Genomic DNA, 22,580 nt, shown 5'->3' with positions numbered 1-22,580 from the left:
GTTCCCAATTTTGTAACATAAAAACTGTACGCTTGCACTTAGCAAAAATGCATCAACATCGGCTAGTTTTATTTTGGGGATAGGAAAACTTTGGTTTGGTGCATCTGTTGCAGAGCAAGAAGAAGCATGAGAGTGGGGGCAAAAGATCTCACATAAGCAGAGTAACTGGGATAGGTAGGTAAACAGAGTGGCAGCCCCCTCTCCCTTTTGAAATCTGCACTCTGGCACGCACTGTGTTCTGCTACTCTTAGGGAGGCAAGATGATTCCATGTCCTTCCCCTGTCACCCTCGGTGTTATAATATATATATATAAATATATATATATAAATATATATATATAAATGGAAAACCTTTGCATTCTCGGGATTTTGTTCAAGTGACCGGATTTCATGTTAGCATCCATACCACATCTTCCATGGTAGTACACAGTGTGTGTATCTTAGTAAATTATATCTCAGTGAACTGTGTGTGTCAGTGGTTATACCACTTCTGTACATTCAGTAGCTTCAGGTGTGAACCCATGACCACTTAGATGTCATAACAAAGCAACGTTAAGCTCAGATGTACCTGAGCCAAATCTGTGGCCGTGCTGGCGTGCACGCTTCCCTCCTGCCCCCTCCCTCCTTCTTCAGAGTCTTGGTAAACTAACTCTGGCTGTCTGTGGCAAACATGAGTTAACTGGAATGAATTGTTGACACGTGATGTCTGAATGTATAAAACTTTCAGTAAGGTTCCAGAAAGAGCATTTCTAGTCAGACGTCAGGGCTTTGTTTGCCCTTCTCTCACGATCACTTTTGAGAAGGGAATTAGTTAAAGAAACTAATGTCAGAGCATGTTCCTGTCTAGAAAACAAACAGCTAAGTTGGACGTGGTGTGTGAATCCTGTCTTCCAAGTGACCGATGTATACTTTTCAGGAACATCTGAACTACGTGACGGAGATCTCTCAGGATGAGCTCTTCGTGTTGGACCCTGAGCTGGTGCTCACCCAGACAGTGGGCACCTCTCCTGCCATGCCCGACCTTGTTGATGTGCCCTCAACACCCACACTGCAACACCTTGCTGTCCCAACTTTGTCACCATCTACACCAGTCTCCAGGTGAGGCTGTCTGCTTGGGGCCTGGAGGTAAGAAAGGCCAGGCTTGCTTGTGGAAGGACCCAAGGAAGAGTTGGAAGCTAGCTTAAGAACAGGTGCAAGGTGGTGGACACGTTTAAATAAATAGGCACTCGACTACCCCTCGTCCGAGGGCTCTGATTTGTTAGACAGGCTGTCTACATCTGGTCTTGTTTCGGGCTTCATGGGGTGGGAAATTTACTCAGGGGAGTATAGCTGGTAAATCTGATATTGTACGAAATCAGGATTGCAGTTTAGTGAGTGGCATGGAAGGAAGAATCATGCAAGGCAGAGCTGGTATGATACAATAAAATGAGTGAGAGAACACTAGGCCCTTTCAGGCTAGGTTAAATAGGCCCATACTACATGTTACATTTAACACATGACCCCGACAGGGACTGGCAGCAGAGTGTCAGCTGTGAGTTCCCAGTAGGGATACAGTTCAGAAGTGCAATGGGGCCTTGATTTGGATTGGGACCATCGCCCGGGAGTAGAAGGGACTCCAGCCTTCCTCCTCCTGCGCAGTGTTCCCAACCCGAAATGGCTGGGGAGGGGAGGCTGCATATACAATCATTTAGTAAATGTGCAGCCCTCCAGTGGGGCAAATACTGCCCCCAACTGTTTTGGTTTGAGAAAACAGTGGAGGAGGACAGAAGGCTAGAAGGCTAAAGCCCCTCCTCCCCTCTGCTATGGTGTCAATACAAATCGGGTCCCTGCAGTCAGGGCTGCCAAGATATACCATGGGCCCCCAAACATCTGGGCCTCCCCGCATCACCTTGATCCATACGGAATATCAAACAAAACAAGTCACTTGGCTTCCTGATACCATGAATTAGTAGAATAACAGTTGTAAAAATTAAGTGTAAGGCTGTGTCACTGGTGACTAAGATCCAGATAATTCATCCTGTAGTATTCCCTATTACTAAGTGTGGGTGTTGGGCAATGAAGAAAACTGACAGGACGAAAGTTGATTCATTTGAATTGTGATGGAGGAGAGTTTTACAGATACCGTGGACCGCCAAAAAGACGAATAAGTGGGTTCTGGATCGTATCATGCCTGAACTCTTCCTAGAACAGGGGTCCCCAACATGGTACCATGGTGCCCGCCAAGTGTTTTTAGGAAGTGGTCAGAGCCAGGTAGGGCTTTTGCCCAGCAAGGGTTCTGATTGACTATTGGAGGTTTGATTGGCAGTGCAGATTTTTTAAAATGCTGTTTCGGCAGCAACTGCCACCACAGCACAAGGATCTGCACCATGTTACTGAAGTTAAGCTGTGGCAATCATTTTGTGTCTGGCTCCTTCTCCTGCGGCAGCCATTTTGTTGCTGCTCCCACCATGCTGTGTCATAATTCCACAGGTGCCCACAGGCTCAAAAATGCTGGGGACCCCTGCCCTAGAAGCTAAAATGACTAAATTGAGGCTATCGTACTTTGGTCACATTATGAGAAGGTAAGACTCACTGGAAAAGATAGCAATGCTTGGAAAAGTTGAAGGCAGCAGGAAAAGATGAAGACCCAACATGAGATGGCTTGAATCAATGAGGGAAGACACGGTCCTCAGTTTGCAAGACCTGAGCAAAGCTGTTAACGATAGGATGTTTGGGAGGTTATTAATTCATAGGATCCCCATAAGTAGGAAGTGACTTGATAGCGCTTAACTAGGTTTGCCAGCTCCAGGTTAGGAAATACCTGGAGCCTGAGGACGGCGGAGACTGGGGAGCCTGAGGAGGGGAGGGACCTCTGTGGGGTATAATGTCGTCAAGTCCACCTACCAAAGCAGCCATTTTTTCCCAGTGAACTGACCTTTGTAGCTTGTAGCTCAGCTGTAATAGCAGGAGATCTCCAGCCACCATCTAAAGGTTGGCAATCGTACATATAACACACACACACACAATTGTAAAGAAAAAGGGACAGGATTATTAAAGAATAGATTTTACTTAACTTATGGTTTACCCTGTGCAGATTGCAATATGATACATACAGCACCAAAAAATAAGCAAGCAGAATCAGAAAGGCTTTCCGACCAACGGACCTAGCCAGAATACTGAAGTGCACTATAAATTAAATACAGATGACACATAAATTACTTGGGAATAAACACCATTGAATGAAGTGAGACATCAGTCTCTCTCAAAAAGTTCTCAGTTGAAAAAATAGTTTAAAATATTTCTACTCACCCAAAACAAAAAAGCTCACAACAATGTAAAGATGTTTAATGGGGAAGGGAAATTGGGAAGATGTGAAAAGTTAGTTATATCCTCACTGGAGAAGGAGGTATTTTAGCTGAGTTCCCAGATTGTGGGGTTATTTTTTACACACAAGATTCCTTTTTGGTTTTGCCACAACAGGCTAACATGGCTACCCTTATAGAATCTGTCCCTACTATTGTCAACCTTCACAACTACTTACTCAGTTTGTGCCAAGATTTCACTAGGGCTTGCTCCAGGAGTTTGTTTTCAGCACAGGCTGGGTCCTGGAAGAAATATATTGCCTTTCCCTCAGCACTGGAAAACTGCAATCTCCTTTTCCCCTCCACATAGTTTAATAATTCAGTAGCATTCTTAAAGATGCAAAGGAAGAAGTGGAATCACTGAATTATATTTTAACCCCCTCTATAAATCTGAGGATGGGGACATGAGCTTTCATAAGAATAAAAGACTTGCTGGATCAAAGCAATGGTCTGTCCAATCCAATATCCTATTTGCCCCACTGGCCAGCCATATTCTTCTGGGAATCCCACCAGCAGGGAATAAAGGCAACAGCCACCCCCTCATAGTTGCCCTTACAACTGGCATTTGGACAGATAGCCTCTGAACATGGACGTTCTATTTAGCCATCATGGCCACTGGTGGACCTGGCCACTTCCACAAATCTGTCTAATTTCATTTTAAATTTTTCTGAAGCAGTGAATTTCATCTTTTATAGTAGTATATTTCATAAATTAATTATGCAGTGTTTGGTGGAATAATTCCTTTTGGCTGTCCTGAACCTGCTGACAATCAAGTACACTATGAATGAACTGTAGCAGTGAGGCAGAAAAAAATTCCCACTTTTCATTTTATTCACTTCATTTGTTAGTTTATAAGCCTCTATATTTCATATAACTTACCTATCTATATAAGCCTTCAAACATGTGTTTTTTAAAAAAGCAGGGGCAGTTTCCTCACCACCTTCCAGCCAAGCTGATCCTGCCAAAAACGCCCTGCACTTCTAGCTATTCACAGCCCATTCCTAAAAGCCACAGTGACCGAGGACAGTGTGGCTGCGGCACCTCCAGTAAGGTTTCGTGGCCGCTGCCGGGGGGGGGGAGGGTTTTTTATTTTTAAAAAACCGAAAATGGGGGGGAAATGGGGGAAAGGCCCCATTGCAAACAGCAATGCTGCATCACCAAAAAGGTGGCAAGGCAACACCGTTGTGCTAGACAACTGCCATTGTGTAGTTCCACCCCTGCGAACACCTCCCGGGGTGCCAACGCAGGGACTTGCACTGGGAGAATGTGAGCAGGAGGCCGCGCCAGTGTCCGGGGGCCATGCTGCTGCCGCGGTCCAGAGGGGCCAGTGTAAGTGCCCTTATGCTAGCGTCCGTGCCAGTTTGCCTGGCACTAGTGGCACGGATACCGGCGTAGGGATCAAGCTGCTTCCGAAGATCATTCGCCCCCCCCCCTTCAGGAATGCACTGTAAAGATTCTTCAAACTCCTCTGTTTTCTTTGTGTCAACCCCCAATGATTCCCACCATATCATCTACTCAATTTGCGCAGCCTGTGCCTCTTAACATTGCTTTTCTAGCCATGAGTCTAATTTTGTGATTTTATATTTACACATACACACATACAGTGAGGGGAAAAAGTATTTGATCCCCTGCTGAATTTGCACGTTTGCCCTCTGACGAAGAAATGACCAGTCCATAATTTTAATGGTAGGTTTATTGTAGCTGTGAGAGACAGAATAACAACAGGAAAACCCCCAGAAACCCAGAAGACAAAAGTCAGAGATTGATGTGCATTATAATGAGTGAAATAAGTATTTGATCCCTTTGCAAAAGATGACTTAGTACTTGGCAAAACCCTTGTTGGCAATTACAGAGGTCAGACATTTCTTGTAGGTGGCCACCAGGTTTGCACACATCCCAGGAGGTATTTTGTCCCACTCCTCTTTGCAGATCCTCTCCAAGTCAGTAAGATTTCGAGGCTGATGTGTAGCTACTCGAACCTTCAGCTCCGTCCACAGATTTTTGTCTTGCTGGAATACCCATCCTCGACCCATTTTCAATGCCCTGGCTGAGGGAAGGAGGTGCTCACCCAAGATTTGACGATACATGGTCCTGTCCATTGTCCCTTCGATGTGGTGAAGGTGTCCTGTCCCCTTAGCAGAAAAACACCCCCAAAGCATAATATGTCCCCCTCCATGTTTGACGGGGGGGATGGTGTTCTTGGGGTCGTAGGCAGCATTCCACCTCCTCCTCCAAACACGGCGAGTTGAGTTGATGCCAAAGAGCTCGATTTTGGTCTCATCTAACACTTTCACCCAGTTCTCCTCTGGGTCATTCAGATGTGCATTGGCAAACTGCAGACAGGCCTGTACATGTGCTGTCTTGAGCAAGGGGACCTTGTGGGCTCTGCAAGATCTCAGTCCTTCAAGGCGTAGTGTGTTACCAACTGTTTTCATGGTGACTATGGTCCCAGCTGCCCTGAGATCATTGACAAGTTCCCCCCGTGTAGTTCTGGACTGCTTCATCACCGTTCTCATGATCATTGCAACTCCACGAGATGAGATCTTGCATGGAGCCCCAGATCGAGGGAGGCTGACAGTTAGGGTTAGGGTTAGGGTTGTCACCTTCTCACCAAGCTGCTTGGCAATAGTCTTGTAGCCCAGTCCAGCCTTGTGCAGGTCTACATTCTTGTCCCTGACATCTTTGGACAGCTCTTTGGTCTTGGTCATGGTGGCTGGTTTGGAATCTGATGGATTGATTGCTTCTGTCGACAGCAGAACCCTAACCCTAACCTGGCTGATTGATAGGGGATCAAATATTTATTTCACTCATTATAATGCACATCAATCTCTGACTTTTGTCTTCTGGGTTTCTGGGGGTTTTCCTGTTGTTATTCTGTCTCTCACAGCTACAATAAACCTACCATTAAAATTATGGACTGGTCATTTCTTCGTCAGAGGGCAAACGGGCAAATTTAGCAGGGGATCAAACACTTTTTCCCCTCACTGTATGTCTACCGATATATGATGACACTTCTCACATCTGATGAAGTGGGTTCTAGTTCACAAAAACATCATTTCACAATAAACTTTAATAAGTAAATCAGTAAGAAATCTATCTCAGTTTACCCGGGTACCATTATCTAGTACAAAATCAGGTGCTGCTTATATAGTGGTGCTGAATGAAAAGCACAAGGATCACTGGGGTTGATTTTTATTATATCTTTTACAAAGATGAAATTGTTTGTCATGTAACATGAAGCTTAATGCCTGCAGTAGCAAAGTTCCATTTCCAAAAGGCCAAGTATCAGATGTCCCACCAATATAATAATAATTAAAACAGATTACTTGAACAGTTTAAAATGTAAATTAAAACACGTCTAATTATGGGGGGGGGTTTAGTAGTTTTAACTAGTAATCTCAGATTTCTTATATGCGTTAGTTAAATCATCATCATCATTTGTTTATTACGGTCAAAGACCAATTTGCACATAGTTAAGTCTAAAACAAGATCTATTAAAAACCACAAACACAAATTATAGTCACATACTTTAACTACAATATTGTTTGTGGTGTGTAATCCAGAAAGGCATTCGCTATTCCACATTTATGACTGCTAATACAAATTAATAGAGACCACAATACATGTAAAGGGTGGAGGGAGGGAAAAATCGCCCTTTCACTGTTTTTGATAGCTCACTGGGAAATATTAACTTAATGGTTCATAATAGTAACAGATGTTTGCTATTCTGCTATTCAGTATGTTTTAACTTCCCAGCCGCAGTGAGGATGAAAAGGAATGAGACCAAAACTTTGCAAATAAGGGGAAGGGGTCTTGCCTTGCTCCAGGGCTGGCTTGGTTGATGGGCTTAGCAGTATCTCGGGACAGGCAAGTGTTTGCTTCAGCCTCACTATAGTAAAGTATCCAGCCTCTGTTGACTTCTGCATGGGTTACCTGCCTTGGCTTCAGCAGTGTTGAGAAGCGAGGGTTTTTCCTGCTTCTCCACAGCATCGTGGTACATTTGTGTACTTACTGGCTTTCCTCCAATCTTCTTCAAACCTTCTTTGGTCTGAAGCTTTGGGAAAGATCCTGGTAAAGCCTGGTTGGCTGCTGTGTGGGTGGGATTTTTTTTATTTTCTCCACCCACACAGTAGCCTTCTCCCCTGATATTTTCCCTACCCTGGACATTTTCTTCTCTGCCCTGCCACAAGAGGCTTTAAAAAAATTATGGCACTAGAATATTATTATATCAGTATAATGTTATAAGAAATATGTATTCCAGGTTCTCTGAATTCCCAGATTTCATTTTTTTGAAAATTAATCTCTAGCCACTTCTATTGTGGAGATATAAAGGGAAAGGCAAATCTCCACAATGGAAAGGGATAGAGACTTACTTTAAAAAAATGAAAACTGGGAATTTAGAGAACTTGATACATATGGGCTCCTATAATTTTATCCCCCCTGTCCCCCCCCCTTTGGTGGCCCTACCTGCAGTACTGAATTAAGTTCCCATAAGGAACTTGAAGCTAGCATATGGTTGCAAGTCTCCATGATAATCACATGTTCAATGTAATGTGTAATTGGGACCATAGAGAAGAGTTACTGGGGGGGATTTTGTGCGGCTGAAGAGAGCTGCTTCAGGAAAGGTCTCACCTCTTAGTTTTGACTTTCTTATCTCTTATTTCCAGCTCAGAAATGGGGAGCTGCCACCCCCTCAAAGGTGAGAGTTTTTTTTGCTCCCAAGATGAGCTTTCAGCATCTTTTCTCTAATCTCTCTTTTCAGGTAGCTCTTTGTCATTGTTCTGTTTCATCTTCATGCCCTTTGATCGCATCCTTCTTGCAGCCTCTGAAACATCCATCCCACTCCACCAGAGCCTTTATACGTGGTCTTGCATGATACATCAGGGGACTTCAGTAAATGCCACCCACACAGGCTGTTCCCCAAATTATTTGGGATGTCTGTATGATGCCTAATGAGAGAGCGATATGCCTTGAGTCCTAATGAGAATGCTGGATGATAAATAAAAGGTTAAATTAAATTAAATGCGATTATTTCAGTTACTGTTGGAATGGTCCAGATAAGCAGGGCCCACCACGGCAATTGAGATTTCTGGAACATCCATCATAACCTGGCATACATTTTCCATCCCAGAATATACTCTAGGCTTCCATCTGATGCTGCTACAGTTGACATCTTGGAGGCACAGTTGATATAATCTTGGAGATAGAAAATGTCAGTGCAGCATCTGCAATAAAGTACATCTTCCCGTACATCCCGGTATAAAGGGGGCATGCTCCAATTGCTGCTTGCATTACAGTCACTCACGAGGGTGAATCTTCAAAAGGAACAAGCCCAGACTCGGAAACAAGAAAGCTTCAGCACAGTTTTATAGGAGTCTCATCTTTGGCATTGAGCAGGTTGCAATTGGACATGTTTCAGTAGCAGAGGCTGCAGGGGAGAGGCCGTGGCCAGGCTGGGGTTTTGCAGCGTGTTGGCATGCAAGAGAATTACAACTGGAGAGTCTTCATCCTTGTGAAACTGAGTGCTGTAGGGGCCCTGATGCCCAAGACATTCCGGGGTGGGGGGTGGGGAATGCAGCTGCAAGATTTGACTAGCTGGGTGAAATCTGACATCCATTGGCTTCGCGAGCGACTTTTACAAAGTCTGGCAGGAAATACCATTATGGTGCAGGCTTAATCTCCCACCTGCAGAGACTTGAGTTGCATGGCTGGGGGGCGGGGGTGGGTGGGTAGGGGGGTATGGCTAGTCTCTGCCAGGCGGCAGTGAGGGCTCCAGGAGGTGTGAGTGCAAGGTCAGGGGGCCTCTGCTGGTTGAGCGAATGGAAAGAGGTTCCTGGCGCTTGAACAGAGCTTAATTCCTGGAAGTGTGAGTGAGTCACTGACAGAGGCATCCCCAACTGCCACCTCTTTGGGGACCCCCAGCTTTCCATCTCCTCTGCTCGCCCGTCCACTATATTGCCTCTTCGTGCTGACCATTCATTTCCATGTGAGCTTGAAGTAATCGTTGCCAAACTCACCTCAGCTCTGCTTGAAAAGTCCTCTCTTCCTCTCCCTCGCCATGTGCTCTTGCTCCCCTCCCCACTCCCCATGGTCAATTCCATCATTCCCCACCACCCAGGTCTTCTTTGATGGGCAGCTTTTGGTCCTTTCTATGCCACAGACTGAGGAATGGAGTCAAAGGAAACAGGAGACCACATATTTGCAGCAAATTCAGGAATGGTTCATAGTAAAAACCACATGTGTGTGCATAGTTCACATACACACTCACACATGCTTTATAAATGGGAAGCGACTGGGAACAGGAAAGCATGTTGAAATGGAGCTATGTGCATACTCAGTAGGGGCTGGATTAATGTGCATCATGCTGATTTCATGATAAATGTCAAAGCTTGGTGTTTCACACATTCTCCCTTCTTTCTCTCCCTTCTTCCAGACTCCGGGTAGCTTAGATATTTGTGGTCAGTTTTGCGGCAGTACTCGACTGCCTCGTTACTGTCTGAACATGTTAGTATGATGCAGAGGATGGAAATCTCTTTAGAGCCCTAATGGACATCACTTGGGGGTTATTAACCAATCCATGTCCCTGCCCAGTGTAGTGGTCTGGCCCTCGGTCTCTTTGTCTGCCTGGCCAGAATCCTTACACTTATGCACATGTGCGCCTTACCTCCACCCTTTCTCCTGCTTGGTTTTGTAACCCTGACCTATGTCTCCTCCTTGCAGATGATGCTTTGATAGATGCTGCCAAGAATAACGATTTCCTCAAGGTAACAGCTGCCAGGTGTTAAACCCCAAGTCCAGAGCTGGGGGAAGGGGTGGTGGCCCTTTGTCACAGCATTGCTGCCCTCCCACCTCCCTCTAGTGTTGAACATGATGTGTTGTCAACGTTCCTTTTGTAACTCCTTGGCAGTGCCAGCCAGCCTTTTGATATCAACTGTATCTGTAGGCTTCACCCCCCCCATGCGCAGAGTACAGGATTCCTTTTAAGTGTTGCCCATCTTGTGCCAGGTGGATTTCTTATCAGGCTTACCCAAAGAAGTCAAGATGGTACAAAGGCATTTTAGCACCTTCCATAGAATTGTGTTGGATTCTCCAGTCAGGCAGTCTAGACTGGGTGCGCATTAAGGGTTATTCCTGCAGGTCAGTAGCCTTTTGAATGCATCTCGACTGAATTTCATCCGCAAGATTTGCATTGTGCCACGCAGCCATCCCACATCCATCTGCACTGCAGTCAGGAGTGATATTGGTGCTGGGCTGTTGTGCGCGCCACATTGCATCTGCTTAGAGAGAAATGGTGGTTCCTGCTGAAGTTGGGAGCATGGCAGTCCCACAATGTAGATTAGTAGCTGTAATGACCCAGCTAGGAGAAGGGTATGTTGATGTTTCTTTCCTAAACTTTTCTAATGGAGCATAACTCCATTATGGTGAGTCTGTACGGGGGTTACTTCACCATAAGGTGATAAATCTCTATCATTCTTCTGACATTTCACCAAGCCAGATGTATTACTTAAGCCTTCATAATAACTTGCTTTGTTGGGTGAACTAGAGGGAGACAGCCATGCCTTTTCATTAATAGTGGCTTTTTACTGGTGGCATGTGCTTTTTACTGTAATAGGGTACATTTAAAGGGACAAGCAGCCAAGGAAGAATTGTAGTGATTTCTCATCTTGTGGTGAGACTCCCTAGTTGGCATAAAAAATAAAAATTCTTGGTCCTTCTGAGCTTGTCTACGAGCATACTTATGCATCCATGTGAGCCTCCATGATTCCTGAGGTCTGTGAGGAAGGCCTGGCTCCGTATCACTGATCTGGAGAAGCATCTTCTGCTGCAGGAATGAGGGACAGAATTCTCTCTGTTGTAGCCCTGGCTTTGTCCAACTTCCTCCTTAGGGAGATCTAGTTTTGTCCAACATTAAAAGATAAAGGTCCCCTGTGCAAGCACCGGGTCATTCCTGGCCCATGGGGTGACGTCACATTCCGACATTTACTAGGCAGACTTTGTTTTATGGGGTGGTTTGCCAGTGCCTTCCCCAGTCATCTTCCCTTTACCCCCAGCAAGCTGGGTCCTCATTTTACTGACCTCGGAAGGATGGAAGGCTGAGTCAACCTTAAGCCGGCTACCTGAAACCAACTTCCGTTGGGATCAAACTCAGGTCGTGAGCAAAGCATGGACTGCAGTACTGTGCGCCACGGAGTTCCTTTATCCAACATTACTATACTTTAAATAAGAAAACGTTCCTGTCTGACCAAGTCTTTTTTTAAAAAACTGCTTCTGCCTGATACAATGTTCTAATTGAGTGGTTTATGTAAAGGTAGTCCCCTGTGCAAGCACTGGGTTATTACTGACCCATGGGGCGATGTCACATCATGACGTTTACTAGGCAGACCATATAATGATTTTAAAATGGATTGTTCTTGATGTTCCTTGGATGTCTGCAGCTTTCCATAAACTGCCTTGATTTAAGGTTTTCCACAAGGAAGTTTGTGTTATTGCCTCATCTTGCACTGTCCTGTCTTTTTGTAGTTCAGAGAAATACATCAGGCTGGAAGTAGCTTGATGGTGCGAGATCACACAGGCCAAACTGTCCTGCATCATGCAGTCAAATCAGGGAGCAAGGAGATTGTCAAATACATAATTGAAAATGGTAAGCCAGATACATAATTGAAAATGGTAAGCCGCATCAGGAATCATAACGTTGCAATTGTTTTTGTGTAGTGAGATGACTGTTAGCATGTGGATAAAACATTGGGTCAGTCTGATTAAGCAGTGGAGTTGATTCATTTCCTGGAATCTGAACACGGCATGTGGCTTTGAAGCAAAGCCTCAAGGAGGGGCTGTGGCTCAGTAGTAGAGCATCTGCTTGGCATGCAGAAGGTCCTAGGTTCAAACGCCGGCATCTCCAGTTAAAAAGATTAGGCAAGTAGGTGACGTGAAAGACCTCTGCCTGAGACCCTGGAGAGCTGCTGCTAGTCTGAGTAGACTATACTGACCTTGATGGACTATTGGTCTGATTCAGTATAAAGCAGCTTCATGTGTTCAATGCTGATATCCTTTCAGTCGCAGTTTTCTGTCTCCTAAATGGGATAATGGCATGCCCCATTGGCAGTGGGTGGAGTGGGAATACTGGGCTGCATTTTCACACCAAGAGTTCTTATCTTTTTTTACCCCAACAGGAAGCTGGTTGTAAAAAGTCCTAGGCAGTGCGGGTGGGGTAGGGGTACCGTGGAAAATGTGTTTGCACAAATGGAAAATATTGGGAGCAGAAGAAGAGTTGGTTTTTATTTGCCTACTTTCTCTACTACTTAAGGGAGAATCAAACCAGCTTACAATCACCTTCACTTCTCCTCCCCCCAACAGATACCCTGTGAGATAGGTGGGGCTGAGAGAGTGTGACTAGCCCAAGGTCACCAAGCTGGCTTCAGGTGGAGGAGTGGGGAAACAAATCCAGTTCACCAGATTAGCGTCTGCCGCTCATGTAGAGGAGTGGGGAATCAAACATGGTTCTCCAGATCAGAGCCCACCGCTCCAAACCACCGCTCTTAACCACTACACCATGCTGGATTGGCCCAAGAGACATACACTTGGAGAGGAGACTCCACTGCCAGTCTCTCAGGCAGAAATGAGAGAGACTGCATGCAGATGGTTCATACACACACACACCACACACACACAATATCTCCTATGTGCATCATGGCTGTTTCCATTTGCCTTGCTTTTTATTTCTAGTGGTCTCCTGAAGCCCCTCTCCTGTTTCATGAGCAGCTGGTCACTAGCTTCCCCTTCTTCCCCCAAAAGGGGTTTCTGTTGTCCTCTCCCACCACAAAAACTGATCAGTTGGCACCCTATGAGGACATTGTGGCAAAGGCAGCAAATAATGTAACATTGCATCCTAGGTGCAGTAAGACTAAAATGTTTGTTAACTTAGGGAAGCAGCAATGGGACTGATGTTGCCGAAATATTTCACAGGTAACTATGAAAAATATGCAGCCTCTTTACCTCTGTGAGCGTTTATAAGAATGACTGGGAAGAAACTGTGTTTTCCATCCTGTTGGCATGGACCTGACATGTGGCAAATAGGCTGGCCTTGTTCACGGTTTTGTTTTGCCTTTCTGTCCCCAGCTCCTGCAGAGATTCTGGACACGGCAGAAGAAGAGAAGTAAGTTCCTTCCTAGTTCACAGTATTAATTACTAACCTATTGCCCACCCACCCAAAAGGCAGGTCTGGGTCCTTTTCTCCCCACCCCTCCTCCTCCTGTCCACACTCCAGCTCCCTGTGCTGGCAGGCCAGGCAACCAGTTTAGGTTCATTTGCACCAGGATGAAAAGGGAGGAGAGATGTCTGTCTTAGGAGAAGATACGTTTTCAGGGAAGACGGACATTTCTGTTGCCCTACCAGCGGAGGCACTCCCCAAAAAAGCAGCCAGCCTGCGGTCTATCACAGCATGCTGGATACCTGTGGGGGGAAAATGGCAGAGACCAGTTAGGTGCTCTCATCCATCTCCCTTGCCTCAGCTGGCTGCTTCCTTTCCTTTTGTGCTCCCCAGCTGGATTAGATAATTGAGCAGAGAGAACGTGGCTGGGATGTGGAAGAGAGCCACCTTCAGTAAACTGTGGTGTGAACTGGCTTGATCCTGGCCCAGCTCTTCTGTCACAACACACATATCTACTCCTTGTCCCTTGAGGAGGGCTAGACAGGAGTGTGTGATGTTCTTGACAGTATGAGAAAATATATATTATGTAGTAAAATTTTAGGAATTATTATAAACATCAGTGCTGTGTGGTATGCTTTATTAAGATATGTTAAAATTGATTAGTGATTGCCAAAAACTATATTCAGGCTAGGAAAGAGGAATCTTTGTGTGAACAGAAAGGGAAGGAGTAGGATGAGGTAGCTGGAAAAGGGGCCAAGAAGAAATGTGTACCAGTTACTGTAATGGGTACTTCAAAGCGAATGTGTCAGCTAGGCAGATAACAAAGTTGAAAGGACACAGGTATTGGGCACCAGGTAAATAAGCGGAACCAATGGCCAACTATGGATTAAGAGGTGTGTTGGAAATGAGATATAACATGCTATGTTATGTGTTGTCAAACCAATGAAATGGCAAATTAATCAAGGTATAAAATGTAATGCACACCTATTGTCTCCTTATGCAAGCTTTGGAGATGACTCTTCGTGGCCACGAATAAACTTTCTTTTCCTTCCACTAAGCATGTGTTGTAATTGGCCTCAAAACAGCACCAGGCAGATGAACCTGAACCCCAATTTGGGTATCATTCTTACTCTGTTCCTTCCAGTGGTGAGACCAGTTTGCACCTGGCTGCAGGCCTTCGCCAGCGCACCATCTGCCATTACATTGTGGAGGCTGGGGCCTCCCTGATGAAAACAGACCTGCAGGTAAGTGCTTGCAATGCAGGGAGGAAGTGTTGCAAAAGGACTGAAGTTTTAGGTCTGATTCATACGCTCGGCAGGTAAAATGTTTCCTAATTGTACAACTGTAAACTGCACAGCTCTCCCTGCCCTGGGGGGAAATTATCCTTGGAAATGAAAAAAATAGAAGGTCAGGGAGAGTGGTTGAGTTTGGTTCTTTCTCTGACCTGCTAGCTTTCTGTGTATGGGGAGATTTTTTTTGAGGGGAGCAAAAAATATTCTGAGAAGCGGATACTGCATTATCTGCTGTCAAATACATCGGTCAGTTGCATGAGAGATGTGGCAACTTTTCTCTTTACAGTGTCAAAGAAAAATTAAATTTCAGCTCCCCTTTTTAAAGTGTGAAGTGTTTGATGGATAGCCAGTGGCTGTTAAATCTAGGGAAAGGGAAAATATCCCATAGGCACATTCATGTGTGTGAAAAAAAGGCAAGAGGAAAACAGTCCTAAGGGGGGGGGGGAGTTCACTGCTTGATTCTCTGATTGTATGAAGGACCCTCGGAAGGAAGTGATCTGAAAGAGCTGTAGATGCTAACTGTAGCCTCAGAACTGGGGAAGGAAAGGTCCTCAGTATGTATATGAAGCAGAAGCAGCTGTATCTTCTGGGTATGGATTACAGCATTTAACCCACCAGAAGAGTTAAATGAGCCTCTTCTGCTGTTTTTCCCTCCCTAAACCAGGGGCCAGAATGGATTATTTCCCCGCTTCCCACTCCCTGAGGTCACTGCAAGGACAGCTTTGCTGCAAACTTTTCCCTCTCCCTGCTGCAGACTATGAAGTCTGCTAGATAGGAGGATGATCCAGCATTGGAAGAAGGGCATTTAAAATTGGCAACTCTGTTAAAATTGCAACAGTGGGGTAGGTTTCTGTTCTCTGCTGTGGATGGCCTTGGGTAGGTAGAATTGGGTTTTTTGTTTTGTTTTAGGGGAGCATGTAAATATTCAGTATGCACGTGTTTGTTTGTGTGTGTGTATTCACACACAGCCACCGAAGAAGACAGTCCCCCTTTAGTCTCCTTTAGGCTCAGAGAATCATATAATCTTTGGATACATCAGCCAAGACATAGTAAGTGCCAGGAGAGAGAGGATGAAGAAATTGGGGTCATCTTTTGATGCTAGCTCTTGGGAGCTTCTTGCGAGTAACAGTGGGGGAAACAAACATGTACACAATGGCCAATAAGATAGTGATAGTACTGTCTTGGTGCCAGCTAGCTGTGCCCTAGAACTGAGCCATATGCTTAGCCGACGAGATGCATCAGGTCATGTTTCCCAAAGGCTCCTGGGGCCTCTGAGTTCACCTGACCAGTGTCAATGCTAATGGTGCTGTAAAGGCACTGGCACATTTCAGACAAGCAATAAAACCCTCTGCCAGCTGCACCAAGACATTTTATAGTCAGATCTTGGCAGCTCCTTGCTCCCTTAACCTTTAAGACAGTGGCTCAGGCACTGTGATTTGGCTAAAGCAAAAGAAGCTTTGGCTGGCAATGGGGTGGCAAAGGGTCAGGTGAGAGAGGAAGGTGGGATAATGAGTATGGACAGTACCGCAAAGTCTGTAGGCATTTCTGAATAGTACAGAATGTGAAGTAAGAGTGGCCCTCGCTCTGCCTTTAGCCACGAGCCCATTTCACAGACACTGCCACAGGGAAATCAGGGCTCTGGGATTTGTGAGCAGGATTCATGTTTCTATGGCATTCACTGGTTGGATCATGCTCACACAAAAGGAACCACGCTGTTGTAGAACAGCATTTGACTCCTCTCCCACCAAATGGTAGCATGCTGCAGTAGCATAACTGAGGCATGGTCACTGCTGCCTCGACAGAACCAGACTCCATAATAATGTGGCCAGAGAGCATCCGATTACAGTTACTGGTGTCTGTGTGTGCATGCACACCTCTTCGTTCTCATTTGAGGCTGAAATTTTGAATGTTCAGTGAGGGGAGCTATTTGCAAGGGAAGCCATTTTTTGTTTTAGCCAAAGTTTCCATGCTCAAAACGAGTCCATGTGCAGAGAGGCCCTTGTGCGCGCCCCTTGTAGGTGAACCTGTGGTTCAGCTTTGTAGGTGGGTTTGTACATGCCCCTCGCTTCTGCCTTTGTCCCTCCATCCTTTTGGGAGAGGGGACAGAGTGACTTGTGCTTGTTTCTGCAGCTGCGTGTGTGTGAGAGACAGAGCCTCTGTGTGGCTAGCCCTTTGTCCGCTCCCATGAAATATAGCTGCCAATTGTCCCTGGGACTTGGTATCCTTTCCTGCCTCACCATGGCTGCCTTCTCCCTGCTAGGATGCGAGAGCCAGTGTGGGAGACTTGTCCTCTTCCCGCTTTCAATGGAGGCGGCAGAGAGCCAGGTTTCCTTGGCCTTTTCTCAGCAGTGAGTTTGTTCGGTGTGGGGGTAGCTAATGAGGGGGAGGGAAAAGTTGGTGGAGTGGGGGAAGAGGGAAGAGGGGGAGAGACATGGCTGAAAGCTGTTAACAGATTTGCTTTTTATGGAGTGCAGGAGTTCATTAGTGGACGCAGTCCAGATGGCTGCAATAAGTTCATGAAATGTGAGCCTCCTCAGGGGATCAGGAGCGCTAGCGAGGCTGTGGGGGTGGGAGGCGGAGGGATGGTATTTCAGGGCACTCCCCAGGCGCACACCTCGCCCCAGCCCCCCACCCCCACCCCCACCCCACTCCTTTTGCTTAGATTATCCTGGCTTCCACAGAGCGAGAAAAGTAAGCTGGCTGCAGCAACTGTTTCATTGTACAACTATGCAAACCTTTTGCCTTTTTTCTGTTTACATGGTCACAAGTGGGGACGTACAAAAACAAGCTTTTATTTTCCTAGCAAATAAGTTGTGCTGTTGGTGGGGGAGGGCAACAGATCTTTGAAGACTTATCTAGCTGTTTTCTGCTAATCTCCCAATGAACTCCAAGCATCCCCTTCCAACACTCCCCTCTGGTTTCCAGCCTTGCCCTCCCTCCCTCCTCCCCTCTGTTGAGGCAGTGCAATCACAGACATTTCTAGGGAGCCTCTCTGTGTCTGCTCATAGCTACCTTTGCACATATGTTCCAAGATAAACCATACATCCCTCAAGCGGAGTCTTCCTCGAGGCCCTCTCTGGCTTCTATCAATATGATGAGAAATCACTCCCTTCTAGGACTTTTTCTCCCATTCTTTATATATATATATATATAGGATCATTTCAAAACTTGCTTAACGTACTTTGTTGCCTGTGCGTTTTCTAGATTTCTGTTGCAATGTTGGGTTGAGGACTGAAGAAAGCAGTGCTTCCAAGTGGAAATAACCAGTTATTTCTGCACTCAGCGGTTTCTCCTTCCCCATATTCCATCCCCCGCCCTCCTTGTACATTGCTCAGAGCCTCTTCCAGTGCATTCCCCAGAGGCAGTGGACCTGAGTGGAATTCCACATATGCAGTATCCTGAGTAGTCAGGTGTTATCTTATCGGGCTCCATACCTTTCCATAGGTCAAGTAAGATCTCCAAATTGTTGAGTCTACAAAACCACATGTACCTAGCGCATGCACAATAAGATTTTTATGACCACAGTCACTTCTCTATCAAGGGCTCTGAAGACTGACTTTGACCTCACACAACGCATAGTTAAATTGTGGAACTCCCTGCCCCAGGATGTGGTGATGGCTGCCAACCTGGAAGGCATTAAGAGGAGAGTGGACATGTTCATGGAGGAGAGGGCTATTCATGGCTACTAGTAAAAATGGATACTAGTCAAGATGCATACCTGTTCTCTCCAGGATCAGAGGAGCTTACCTATTATATTAGGTGCTTTGGAACACAGGCAGGATAATGCTGCTGTAATCGTCTTGTTTGTGGGCTTCCTAGAGGCACCTGGTTGGCCACTGTGTGAACAGAGAGCTGGACTTGATGGGCCTTGGTCTGATCCAGCATGGCCTGTCTTATGTTCTTATGACTTTGCTATAGTATATGGAAACATCTGGCACCTGTGCATGGAAAGCCCAAAAAGTCACTTAATAGCAGGGACGATGCAGAATTTCAGGCCCAACGTGGTGGGATATCTTTGGTATGAGCACGTGGCAGCATTTTATGCCTGTGCTTGATGCAGCAATAACTACTATGAAAAAGGACCTAAAAGGCTTTGGCAAGACCCAGAAAGTTTCTGTTTTGATATCTTCCTTCTTCTTTCCCTTCTTGCAGGGAGATACACCCAAGCACAGAGCCGAGAAGGCAAATGATCCTGACCTGGCTGCCTACCTCGAAAACCGACAGCACTATCAGATGATCCAGCGGGAGGATCAGGAAACTGCGGTGTAGCACTGAGCGTGCCTTATCCCTGCCTAGGGGAGCAGGAGCAGAGTGGCACAGGAGCCAGGCTGGCCTTTCCTTGAATATCCAGCACGGGGACAATCAAGAGTTACATTTGGTCTTGGCCATGGCACTGTTATTTATTAGTGTAGTGGGTGTTGAGCAATGCTGACTCTGTGTCCCCACCACCACATTCCATGGATGGACTCTGCTGCTGAACGTTCCCTCCTCACTTCCTGACTCTGGGTCATACAGAGGGCCGCTTCTGTTCCCTTAAAGCGTTGGGAAAGAAGATCTTACTCTTCCAACTCCTGTTGGCGTCCTTCCTTATGATGCCCCTGCACCTGGTGTGTGGTGTCTCCAAGGGGCAGTGTCTGCATCCCATTCTGGTCTTCTCCTGACCAGTTCCAGTCACATACACCCCTTCTGATTCTCAGCAGTGAGTGCTGCCTTTCTCAATAGTTCTGGCAATAGTGTGTGTTGCCCAGGTATATCCTGTTAATGGAAATTTGCTGGTGTGGCTCATGAGGCAGGAATCTGTTCTGCATCCTGCCTTTTGTCTACAGATTGCAGCATCCAGCTGCTTGTGCGGCCCTTGGCCAGCAGTCACATGGGCGACTGTCTGAAGCAAACCGTTGGACCAGTCCTGCACCCCTTCTTTCACAGTGCATCATCCCCTGTTCCCCTTTTCTTGTCCACGGGCTCCGTACTGCATGTAACCCTGTGAAGGGTGCTCACGTAAGAGAAGGGAAGCCTTCCAGGCAGCACCATGTCAAATAAATCCCTTCCCTCCAAGGTGACTGTTGAGCCTGCAATAGTAGAAGTTGTGAGCAAAGTGCCTGTTGCCCTCCTTTTGTTCCACTCAAGTTTGTTTTTCTTTGCTCTCACATGCTGCTTCTCTTCACCTAATGCTTGCTCAGTTGGGAGAACATCAGCCTGCAGTGAACGTTACAGAGGCTGGTGTTGAGACAGCAGGGAGTTGCCTCTGAGGGGGGTGTTCAGATCTCACCCTGAAATAGACCATTTGCTGTTGTCACAGTTAAGGACTAAGGGCAAACTTCTGATTCTCTTTGTACTGGTAAAGGGGAAAAAAACCCTTTTTGTTTGGGGACAATATGGCTGCTCCTTTATTATACAAAGATAAAGGGACCTGAATCCACCAACCATTGCTAACTGTACACTGTATCCATTTATCCAAGGGTGAGGAGTGGGGCATGCTAACAGTTAAGAGGGAAGGAAAAATGTCTACATGGCCACCAAATTCCTGATCACAGTGATCTTGGGGTTTTGTTCCTGGGTCCAACCCAAACTCACATACACATGCACACCTGTGAGTGGGAAAATCCGTCTCCCGCTGGTCCAGGCTTATCCTGAATCATTTCAACGTAGTGTTCCATTCCGTCATAGGAAGCCGACACCCTGTTATTTGACCTGGAACGCTATTGCAAGATCCTACTTCTCTTCCTAAGTTCCTTGCTTACCCAAGTCTATCAGTTCTAACACTTGATCCATTTTTGTTGTTCGTTTGTTTGTATTGCTAAAGAAAAAAAATGTTGAAGGAACTCATACCTTGCAGTGATCTAGCATGGGCAGAAACCTTTTTTTCAGCTAATTTTTAACCAAAATACTCTGGAACATTTACACCTAACCAGCCTGAACATCTCTAGATGCTAAAATGCTAATTTCTTCCATCCTCGGGATGTACTGAGCAAGTTGCCAGCTGGCCTGGCACAGGCTGCACATGGAAGTGGGATCAGTAACCATGGAAACTTGTGTCTAGGTAGTTTGCAGTCCTCCAAGCAGCCAATCCTGTCAGAAGGTTAGGGGGTCTGAGAGTTCTGGTTAGGAAGTCTAAAGAACCAGTTTGAGGGCAAGAACCGTTTGAACCTCAGTAAGTCTTCTAATAGTGTTCTGAAACGACTGGGAGATGAATGTCTTCCTCTGGGATAATGACAGCCATGGATGGCAAGGGAGTACAATGTATCATTGGTTGGCAAAAGAACCTTTTTCATATTAAAAGTACTTGACGTAGGTGCATCTTTAAAAGGTGTGACCGTCACTGGTAAATTGAAGGGTCAGGAAAGTCTGCATGCAGATCAGTCAGTGTTATAGATGCAAAAGTTTGAATTGGGGGGCGGGGATGAGCTGCAGGGATTTGTCACAGTTGTTTTCCACATTTTTGAAAGGTTCAACCCGATTATGATAAGAAACAGTTATCATTCCTTATTAGAGACCTACTTTGTGTGTGTGTGTGTGTGTATAAGCTTGCCTTCCTTAAAGACTACCACATTTACCCTCTTTCTGTATTGAATATTCCTAGGACTATAGAAGTGTTGGGAATCCTTGAGATGCTTGCTGGTGTGTGTGTCTGTGCCCATGAAACCTTTTGAATCCCTTTGGAAGGTTACTTTTCCATCTGATTGCCCCCTCTCCCCACCAAGAGCACCATGCAACTAAAACTACACACAAGCACTGTGGAACACCATATTCCTGAGTGAGTGGTGGGCAGTCCTAAACCAGAAGCTCATTCAAATGCTGTCATTTCCACGATACTTGTACCTTTCCCTGTTTTCCTCTCCAGAAGTAAAATGAAACATCTGAGGCTTTTAAGGCAACTAGGCACGGGTGCAGCCTCACAGTATTCAGATGGCTGCCACTAAAGATGGCTCCTGGTTCCCCTCTTGGATAATGGATATTGCAGTTCAAGCGTACGATGGCATTCTTATGCTATAAGCAGTCGAGCAAGGTCCTACCACCAAGCTACGGCAGGGCATATGCTTGTTCTTCTTAAAATTGTGAAAACTGCTCTCTTAAAGCTGGATGTTCAGGCCAGTCTCCTGGAAGCATTTACGCACCATAAGCCTGCTGTTGTCTTCTCACCCCTCCTTTTATATGCTCCTCTAAAACTTTGTACAGGTAGTTCAAAAGCACACTGTTTCCTCATCTCTGTATGTGTGTTTGTGCACGCGTGCGTGTCTGAAGCAGAGTTGCTGTGCAATTCAAAAACCTTGGCTTATTCTTATTCCAAGAGGGAGGAGTGTTTCTGAGGATGGATTTTATTCCCTGTGCAATACCTACTTCTTGTGTCCTAGATTCTGTATTAGAAATCTTTGGATTGACTGTATTTTTATTTTATTTTTTTTGTAACTGTGTTGGAAGCTTGTGCTTCCATTGGCTTTTCTCTTTCAGTTTAAATGTTTTGTTGGGTTTTGCTATTAAAATACAAGGATGGATATTTTACTTTCTTTCTTTTGAATGTGATGCTGATGCTCATCGTAGATCTTTTGTGCCCTGAGTAAAAGCCCAAGACTTGACCTGGTTTGTAAAGGGGGGCTTTTGGGGTGACACTTTGTGTCAAAGTGGGCAACTAGAGATCATACCAGTCCCCATCTCCATTATCTTTGTTACTAATATTCCCATTTAGCCCCTGCTAATCCCAGACCCCAACCCTGCAGATCTTCTCAACTGTGTGCTTGGGTCTCCTGATAGGTTTTCATGTTTTGCAACATAAATGTCACCTGTATTTGGAGGGGAAAGCATG

At 45.7% G+C, this 22,580-nt stretch overlaps 1 protein-coding gene across 2 annotated transcripts in view; it reads left to right on the top strand.

Annotated features, from left to right (window-relative positions):
- The window catches only part of DGKZ (diacylglycerol kinase zeta), a 60,538-nt gene extending 41,196 nt beyond the window's left edge, over positions 1-19,342 (top strand). Inside the window, exons 25-31 of one of the 2 annotated variants that reach the window (XM_056851440.1) lie at positions 916-1,097; positions 8,008-8,039; positions 10,061-10,104; positions 11,861-11,981; positions 13,457-13,493; positions 14,632-14,731; positions 18,932-19,342. In XM_056851440.1, coding sequence (XP_056707418.1) covers positions 916-1,097; positions 8,008-8,039; positions 10,061-10,104; positions 11,861-11,981; positions 13,457-13,493; positions 14,632-14,731; positions 18,932-19,048 — 633 coding nt within the window. In that variant the 3' untranslated portion in view covers positions 19,049-19,342. Of the gene's footprint in view, positions 1-915; positions 1,125-8,007; positions 8,040-10,060; positions 10,105-11,860; positions 11,982-13,456; positions 13,494-14,631; positions 14,732-18,931 lie in introns of those variants that run through there. The other variant, XR_008933365.1, reaches the window with a different exon arrangement.
- Positions 19,343-22,580: the final 3,238 nt, after the last annotated feature.

Source organism: Euleptes europaea, chromosome 6, assembly GCF_029931775.1.
Source record: "Euleptes europaea isolate rEulEur1 chromosome 6, rEulEur1.hap1, whole genome shotgun sequence".
Lineage (NCBI taxonomy): Eukaryota > Metazoa > Chordata > Lepidosauria > Squamata > Sphaerodactylidae > Euleptes > Euleptes europaea.
This window is presented reverse-complemented; position numbering and strand designations above follow the sequence as displayed.